Source organism: Lonchura striata, chromosome 15, assembly GCF_050655825.1.
Source record: "Lonchura striata isolate lonStrDom1 chromosome 15, ASM5065582v1, whole genome shotgun sequence".
Lineage (NCBI taxonomy): Eukaryota > Metazoa > Chordata > Aves > Passeriformes > Estrildidae > Lonchura > Lonchura striata.
Window position 1 is genome coordinate 13,141,744 of NC_140717.1, and position 8,570 is coordinate 13,150,313.

At 52.8% G+C, this 8,570-nt stretch overlaps 1 protein-coding gene across 3 annotated transcripts; it reads right to left on the reverse strand.

Moving 5' to 3' along the window:
• Positions 1 to 80: 80 nt before the first annotated feature.
• On the reverse strand, positions 81 to 8,529 carry TRAFD1 (TRAF-type zinc finger domain containing 1). Of its 3 annotated transcripts, XM_021544662.4 has the most exons (11): positions 8,077 to 8,529; positions 6,231 to 6,366; positions 6,107 to 6,160; positions 4,883 to 5,111; positions 3,326 to 3,589; positions 3,041 to 3,114; positions 2,669 to 2,884; positions 1,699 to 1,813; positions 1,190 to 1,487; positions 711 to 783; positions 81 to 596 (listed from the first exon to the last, which is right to left on the reverse strand). In XM_021544662.4, exons 1-11 carry the CDS (start codon positions 8,124 to 8,126, stop codon positions 555 to 557), a joined length of 1,551 nt encoding a protein of 516 aa, XP_021400337.3. In that variant the 5' UTR covers positions 8,127 to 8,529; the 3' UTR covers positions 81 to 554. The 3 variants fall into 3 exon arrangements, with proteins under 3 accessions (XP_021400337.3, XP_085449379.1, XP_085449380.1); XM_085593253.1 differs by lacking the exon at positions 711 to 783 and having other exon boundaries at positions 8,077 to 8,258; XM_085593254.1 differs by lacking the exons at positions 711 to 783; positions 8,077 to 8,529 and adding an exon at positions 7,329 to 7,673.
• Between the last annotated feature and the right edge of the window lie 41 nt (positions 8,530 to 8,570).

Sequence of the window (8,570 nt, forward strand, 5' to 3'; positions counted from 1 at the left end):
GGAATAACAGCAGGAATGGATCCTCAGCCAGGGCCTATGGTCCCGTGTCACCCCAGGGGACAGATGGCACTGCACAACGGTTTGGGACAGCATCAGAGAAATTTTATTCCAAGGAACTTAAAAAGCTTTAATTTGAAAATGCAGCACTGAGAAGCCTTGGAGCCCCAACCCTGAACCCTGCTCTGCATGGGACAGGTCACGAGCACTGACTGCTCCCTGTTGGTGTCACCAGCTGTCCCTGAGCATCCCAGGGCAGGACACACCCAGAGCTCGGGGTGGCACAAATCCCATCCCAGGGTGACACAAGGAGCCCACATGGACACACAACTCAGGTGGGGCCCAAGGTGAGACTCGATGCCTTGGGGGTGGTGCTTGAGGCGGTCAGAGACATAAAAACCTGAAGTTTGCTCTCACAGATTAAAAATAGAGATTTAGAAAATCATCACTGCCTAAAAATTGAAGCTCAGTGTCAGAATTTACTTGCACTTGGACCAACGAGTCCGGCAGAGCCTGGGGGCAGGGCTGGGTGCTCCATGTTTTCCACAGGCACTGGCTCACTCCTCCGGGTGTCCGGCTGCTGGGTCCTGGTCTTTTGCCTTATGGGAGGGGGAAAAGAAAAATGTTGTTTTCAAATATGACTTAATAAGGGAGGGCTGTAAAAAGCAGCTCCTTGTCCTGGCAAACCATCAGGAGCTGCCCTGCAGCCTCACCTTGGAGCTCCGGCGCCGGAGGCCGCCGCGCCCGTCCAACAGCCCCAGGCTCCTTCCTGCCGCGGCGCTGGAGCTGCGGGACAGGGACAGGGACACCTTCAGAGGAGGCAAAGCCACCCGTGCTGCACAAACACAGGACAGCCCAGCACGCACAGGGGAGGGCCAGGGAGAGGCCCTTGAGTCTCCTCTGACTTTGGCCCAAATGTTTCAGCAGCTGAACCAGCTCCTGTTCAGAGCCCAGGTGAGAGCAGAGCACTCCCATGGACAGGTAATGAGGCCTTAGCCTACATTTTATCCCAGTGACCAGTGGGTCTGTTCTATTTTGAGGCAAAAACCTAAATTTGTTGTTTGAAACTCAGATAAGCACCAGCCAAATTCAACTGAGTGAATCTGAAAGCCTTTGAAAACCCCTTCAGGCACAGGCAAAGTCAGGAGGATCCAGATTTGCACCATAAGAAGGAGAATGGCAAAGGCATTACCTTGACTGGGCTGCAGAAGCTCTGGAGGAGCTGGAAGTGAAGGTTTCTGCCTGGAAGTGCTGAGCAAGCTTTGCCCGGGGTGCTGTCCCAGCTGCAGTGTCACCTCTGTCCTTCCACGTCCCCTCGCTGCCACTCCCCTTCCCGGGCTTGCCCCGCGTGGCCGGAGCGTCACCGGCTCTCCCTGGAGGGGACAACGCCGCGTTCCCAGCCTTGGCCACCTCCGTCCTCAGCCTGGTCCCTGCAGCAGGGCACAGCCCCAGCTTCCCAAAGCCTTCTGCGTGCCAGGGAGAAACATCTCCTGCAGGGACAGGACGTGGAGCTGAACAGGAACAGTAACTTCAACATCAGGAACAACCCAGTGCTCACCCCAAGGACACAGCCCCAGCGATTTCATCCTCCCTCCCTGAACCCAGACCAAGAGCCCGGGATGAAGATTTTTGAGAGGGAACAGGCAAGCAGCATCTCCTCAGTGCAAGCACCGGGGAGCTCAGGCTGAGCCCTGCCCTCACCTTGGTGCCGGATCCGTCGCCGAGCCGGCTCTGGCGATTCCCCGCGGGGCTGAGCCGGCAGCTCCCGAGCTGGAACCTCACCTGTGGGGCTGGCAGGGCGCAGGTCACAGTGGTGCTGCAGCAGAACACACAGTGCTGGTCAAGTGAAGCTCAGTCAGTGAAAATTCCTGGGAAAACACTGCGGAGCAGCAGCTCTTGGAGACGTTAAGGTGAGTAGGGAATTGTGGAATCCCAAAATGGTTTAGAGATCTTAAAGTTCATCCAGTTCCATCCCCCTGTCAGGCTGGACTGGGCTTGGAGAACCCTGGTTTACTGGAAGGTGTCCCTGCCCATGGCAGGGGGTGGAATGGGATGGGCTTCAACATCCCTTCCAACTCAAACCACTCTGGGGTTCTGTGATGAGCTCTGAAGTTTTATCAGATCTCATTTCCAGAACAGATTTTGCTGTCCCACAGGAGGGAGAGACCCAGAACAACCAACCCAACCCCAGCTTCAGCAGGGACTAGGAATGTGAATGCACCATGACATGGAGGATGGGTGAGCTCAGCATTCTCCCATCGTGTCTGGAGCGGCAGCAGATTCCAGAGGACTCTTCCCTGGGCACGCCACTCCCAGGGCTGCAGTCTGTTCTGTACTTCCCCTCCCACCCAGTTTTATCCTTGTGCTCCTCTCTCCCTTCTGCTGACTCATCCAGGGCTCACTTCACTTTCTGTGTGATTCAAACATTCTGATTGTGCAACTCCAGGCCCTTTTGTTCAGTTTCATTACAGGAGCTTTCAAATTAATCCAATACTTTTCAACAGGAGCCTCAGTGTAGCACAACCCTTCACACAGATCCCAGAGCTTTGTGTGGGAAGATCTGGGCCAGGGGCAACTCCCTGAACTCCTGGAATGTGCCACAAGAGCCCCTGGGACTGGGCCCATCCTTGAACAATGGGTTGTGACCAACAGAACCAGTCCTGTTCAGTACCTGGTGATGAAAGAGGATCTCCTCTTCCAGCTGGATGCCACAGAATTCACATGGAATCATGATGTCTCCTTCTGCCTGGACAGCTTGGGGCTGGGATGAAGGGGCAGTCCTGTGGCTGTTGGACCCCCCAGCTCGCAGACCACTGCATTCCCATGGATTTGGAGAAGAACTTCTCTTACTGAACGAGGCAAAGGCACTTGCTGGGTTACACCCTGTCTGTTACACAAACAACACAGAAAAATCACCTTTCCTGATGAGCCAGGTGGGCACTGAAAACCACTTTCCTTAGCAAAGACCCAAATGCCAGACGTCTCAGTGACAGCCACAGAAAAGCCTTCACTGCAAACCCCAAGACACGAGGAAGTCTCAAACCTGGTGAAGGATCAGATCTTCAGCAGGACACAGTTCCTCACAGAACTCGCAGGGCAACATGATCATCTCCTTGTCTGCAAGAGAAGGAAGGGTCCTGTCCTCTGTGGGCTCTGGTAAAAACCTCCTGCTGCATCATTGAACCCTGTGGTGCCATTTCTCCTCTCACAACAAGCTGCACTCCAGGATTCCCCCCAGATCCTCCTTCCCACCATTCTTACTTCCACAAAAACCTTGTTCCCTGCCCCTCAGATTTAAGGATAAACCCCACCACAATCGTGTTTATACCTATTTTGCTGTGGTTTGATGTGCTAAAGGACCCTGGAGAGTCACAGGACAAGATGTTGGACAGGTCTGTTCCATCAAGATGGGCAGATTGTCCAGGCTCTTTGGTGTAGTCGTATTCCCAGAAATCCCTGGGAATGTCAGCTGCAGTATCATGGTGAGGATTATTCTCACTTTCCAGGCTGAGAGCCAAGACATAGTCCAGGTCAGCATTCCAGTCTTCAGGAAGTTGGGAATTAAGGATTTCAGGTCTCTCTTGTTCATCTCCTACGAAATACAAATACTGTAAATTCGGGAGAACATCAAACCAGCCACCAACAGCTCCCCCTGGACATCAGACTCAGCCCCAGAGCTTCCCTGGAGTTCAGCATCTCAAAGCCAAGGGCACCTCCAACAAATCCAGGAGGATGGAGAAAAACCCAAATTTTAGCCCAAATTACAGGGAGCAAACAACTCCAGTTTCATTTTTAAGCCAGGTACTTTGAGACAAAAAAAAAAAAAAAAAAAAGAAGCAACTGGGCTTTTATCCCAGGCACCTCATTCCATGGGTAAACATTTCCACCTGGAGCCTCTGGAGCATTCACTATCCTGTATTTTCACAGAAAGGAACCACAAAACCTCACACATAGACCAGCTACAAAAAGCAGCCAGTTCTTCCTTCCTTTGTCCACTTAAGGGTTCTGGTCCCTTAAGAGTCTGTTTTTAAGGGTTCTGGTTAAGATTCTGTCCTTAGTGGTTCTGTCCCTTAAGATTCTGTCTGTTCTTAAGGCTTCTGGTTCTTTAAGATTCTGTCTGTTCTTAAGGCTTCTGTCTCTTAAGGTTCTGTCTTTAGGAGTTGTGTCCCTGCAGTTGTGTCCCTTACAGGGTTCTGTCCCTTAAGATTCTGTCTTTAGTGGTTCTGTCCCTTAAGATTCTGTCTGTCCTTAAGGGTTCTGGTCCCTTAAGAATCTGTGTTTAAGGGTTCTGGTTAAGATTCTGTCCTTAGTGGTTCTGTCCTTTAAGATTCTGTCTGTTCTTAAGGCTTCTGTCTCTTAAGGTTCTGTCTTTAGGAGTTGTGCCCCTGCAGTTGTGTCCCTTACAGGGTTCTGTCCCTTAAGATTCTGTCTTTAGTGGTTCTGTCCCTTAAGATTCTGTCTGTCCTTAAGGGTTCTGGTCCCTTAAGAATCTGTGTTTAAGGGTTCTGGTTAAGATTCTGTCTTTAGTGGTTCTGTCCCTTAAGATTCTGTCTGTCCTTAAGGGTTCTGGTCACTTAAAATTCTGTTTTTAAGGGTTCTGGTTCCTTAATTCTGTCCTTAGTGGTTCTGTCCCTTAATATTCTGTTTTTAGGAGTTGTGTCCCTGGAATTGTGTCCCTTTAGGGGTTCTGTCCCTTAAGGTTCTGTCTTTAGGGATTCTATCCTTTAAGATTCTGTCCTTAGTGGTTCTGTCCCTTAACATTCTCTCTTTAGTGGTTCTGGTCCCTTAACATTCTGTCCTTAGGGGTTCTGTCCCTGGAGCTGTGTCCCACAGCCGCTCTAAATCTCCTTTTCCCGCTCTGGCTCTTCCCAAGCCCCTGCTGTACCTGCTCCGTGCCGGCCGCTCCCGGCTCCGCGCTCCCCGGCGGGGGCCGGCGCGGTGCCGCCGCAGAGCCGCGGGTGCTCCGGCAGCTCCCGGCGCAGGACGTTGCGGCCGCAGCGCCCGCAGGGCTCGGTCCGGGCCCCGCAGTACAGCTCGTGCTCCTGCAGCTTCTTGAAGGCCAGCTGGATGTCACAGAACTGGCACAGCACGGGGCGCAGGGGGCACGAGGACGCCTGGGAAAACACACGGGGTTACTCTTCCCAGGGAATTTCCTCAGCCACTTCCAAAGGAGGAACCTGGAGCAAGCTATGATGTGGGAATGCAACAGTGATGTGTTGGAGGCATAAACTGGGCAGCTGAAGCTCTTCAGACACTCAGGATGTGATTTCTGGACTTGGGTTTTAGATACGACCCAAGATCCAGTTGCATTCCATGAGCACAGCTAAAATCCACACTCGTTTTTAGGGAACCAACTCACACCTCATTTGCTGCTCAGCAAGAACTGCTTGGACATGTTTTTCACCCCACACTGAACCCCCTTCAAAAGGGGTTAAAACTAAATTAAATACATTATATTTGCAGATGCTGCACTAATGACCAACCTGCACTAATAAAACATCATCATTTGCTTTATAATCCAGAAGAACCACATGCAGGATTAGCTACTCCCAGGGTTTAGAACTGGACAGATTTCCACAGAAAATCCTTTTTTCCTCAGCAATCAGCAGGCTGAGGTGGCAGCTCCAGAGTTGTCTCTAAAGGAGCCCACAGGAAGGGATAACATTTATAACAAGATTGTCTGTGACAGCAGCCAACTGGATTCAGAACTCAGAAAATCCCACTCTGGCCTATTTTAGTTTATTTTACGGGCTATTTTTAAAGCCTGTTTGGACAGATTGAGTTATTAGAAGTCACATAATGGCTTCAGGAGAAACATGAAACAGTAAAGGAATGAAAAAAAGTCAAGTCAATCATACTTTAAATAGCTATTTTTCAACTGACAAGGACAAAAAACTCACCAATTACCACAGATACCCCTCTGATATGAAGCCCTGAGAGGCTCCAGGACTTTAGGGCAGTTTCCAATCCCTTCTCCCAGAGGGTGTGAGTTCAGGAAGCATCACTCAACAAAAGGATGTACAAACCTGGATGCTGGCATCCAAAGGCTCTGGAATCAGTGAAACACCAGAGCATCCCCCAAGGGTTCAAGAATATAAAATCCACCAACCTCGTGGTCCTTTAGGAGGCTGCTTTCCATCTTCATCCTACATTTGCAGGTGACCTACAGCAAAGAGACCTCATTAGGGGAATTTCCACAGAAATGGCAGCTTCAGAGCAGAGATGTCTCTCACCTGCACATGTTCAGAATCAATGTGGTTCTTCATCTCAGACTTTGGGATGGAGTCGCTGCAGTAGGGGCATATTTCAATATTTCTTCTACAGTGGATTTCATGGATGATGAAATTGACTGCAGGAATATCCTTTTTGCTGTGAGAAAATTGCTAGAGGTTACTGAGCAGAAACAAGCTGACAACAAATACAAAAAGTTGTTCACAACAAAAAGATAATGCTAAGAAAGATTTCAATGAATTCACGGCTAAAAGTGATTAGAAAAAGGCCCAGCCAGGCCTCAGGTTTCCAGCACAGGTGGCTATTAATGTATTTAACATGCAAAAGTCACATTGCATTCAGATAAAATCCAGGTGGATTTATTTCCTTATGTGAAAGGGAAATATTGCAGCACAAACAAGTAATCACCAGGGATCAAGTTAATAAATTAGTCTGAGAAGATAAAAGTTTCTTCCTGAAAGTAACTTGGCTCTGAGAGGTCAAACAGTGCTTTGGAAAGCAAACAGTGCCTTTTTTATGCCTGACAGATCCTGTTCCAAGATAACGGAACCATGGAATGGTTTGGGTGGGAAGGGACCTTAAAGCTCACAGGGACACCTCCACAGACCAGACTGCTCAGAGCCCCAGCAGTAACAACACTCCTCTGCACCCCAAAAATCCCCAACTCGCCTCATTTTACTCCAAAATTCCCCAATTCGCCACATTTTTAATATGCTCGTTTTCTGTCTTGAACCCAAACACAAAAAGACCAAAAGGAACTGAGGCACCTGGAGCTCAGTCCTTACTCCCGCCTCAAACACACAGCATAATTTCTACACGGATCATGCCCTTTCCAAGAAATCCACCTTGAAAACACCTAAATTAATTTTATAACCTTTTGTTTGCTAAAACCACAGCTTTTCTGTCCCCTGCCAGATGCCAGGCAGCCAAAAGCCTGGCAAAGCAACGAAGTCCAACAGCAGCGACTGACCAAACAAACCAGGCTTATGTTGCAAGAAACTGTCTGGATTCTCATGTCTCTTGGGGAGAAACAACTACAAAAAAAGTTTATTTCTTTATCTGCTTGAATTCAACACACAACTTGTGAAGTGACTCCTTACCAGCCACTGGGCTCTGCAGAAAGGAGTAATCAAAGAAAAAAACTTCCACAACAACACTGACAACACTGCCTACTGATCCTATTTTCGCGTTTCTCCTCCTGAGCCGCGGAACCGCTGAAGAAAAAAACTTGGAATCGTGTATTTTGCGCGGGCCCCACTGAAAAGCGAGCCTGGATTTCCATCCGAATGTTTCGGTTTCTATTTCAGTTTCCTACTAAATCAGAAGGGAAATGCGACGCCCTGGCGCTTACGGGAAAGGCCCTACGGTCGTCTCCGGTGTTTCTCCGCCTTCCAAGGAGCTGCACCCCGATGTGCCGGCGGGGTCGGCCCGGCCCTCAGCGAGTGCGACCCTCACCGACCCCGGCCCGGCCCTCACCGACCCCGGGCTGTCCCTCACCGACCCCGGGCTGTCCCTCACCGACCCCGGCCCGTCCCTCACCGACCCCGGCCCGGCCCTCACCGACCCCGGGCTGTCCCTCACCGACCCCGGGCTGTCCCTCACCGACCCCGGCCCGGCCCTCACCGACCCCGAGCTGTCCCTCACCGACCCCGGGCTGTCCCTCACCGACCCCGGGCTGTCCCTCACCGACCCCGGGCTGTCCCTCACCGACCCCGGGCTGTCCCTCACCGACCCCGGCCCGGCCCTCACCGACCCCGGCCCGGCCCTCACCGACCCCGGGCTGTCCCTCACCGACCCCGGGCTGTCCCTCACCGACCCCGGGCTGCCCCTCACCGACCCCGCGCTCACCAGTTGCCGCAGAGGCGGGACTCGGCGGCGGGCACGGCCGCGATGGCCATGGCTCCGTGCGGTGCCCGCTCCCCTCACAGCCCCGGGCACCGGGGCGGCCGCCTCCGCCTCCGACCGGGGGCGGCACCGGCGAGAGCGACAGCGCGGCCCTGCGGGGACCGCTCGGGGGGCGCCAGGCGCGGGTGTGCCGGCCTGCTGAGGGAGCGGGTGGCGATCTCCGAGTCGGTCGGGCCGGGTGAGATCAGGTCGGTGCCGGTGCCGGTGTCGGTGCCGGTGTCGGTGCCGGTGCCGGTGTCGGCGTCGGTGCCGGCGTCGGCGCCGTTGCCGGTGCCGGTGTCGGAGCCGGTGCCGGTGCCGGTGCCGGTGCCGGTGTCGGTGTCGGTGTCGGTGTCGGTGTCGGTGTCGGTGTCGGTGCCGGTGCCGGTGCCGGTGCCGGTGCCGGTGCCGGTGCCCGCCCCGCCCCGCCCGCCGTTGCCCGCCCCCGGCCGCGGCTG

What these genes read in the sequence shown, in the direction of transcription:
- TRAFD1 (XM_085593253.1), bottom strand. Translation starts at nt 8,126, where the DNA reads ATGGCCATCGCGGCCGTGCCCGCCGCCGAGTCCCGCCTCTGCGGCAAC. An exon ending in TCCCGCCTCTGCGGCAACTG is followed by an intron (nt 6,367 to 8,076) that starts GTGAGCGCGGGG and finishes ATTTTCTCACAG; the next exon opens with CAAAAAGGATATTCCTGCAG. An exon ending in GCCTCCTAAAGGACCACGAG is followed by an intron (nt 5,112 to 6,106) that starts GTTGGTGGATTT and finishes GTGTTTTCCCAG; the next exon opens with GCGTCCTCGTGCCCCCTGCG.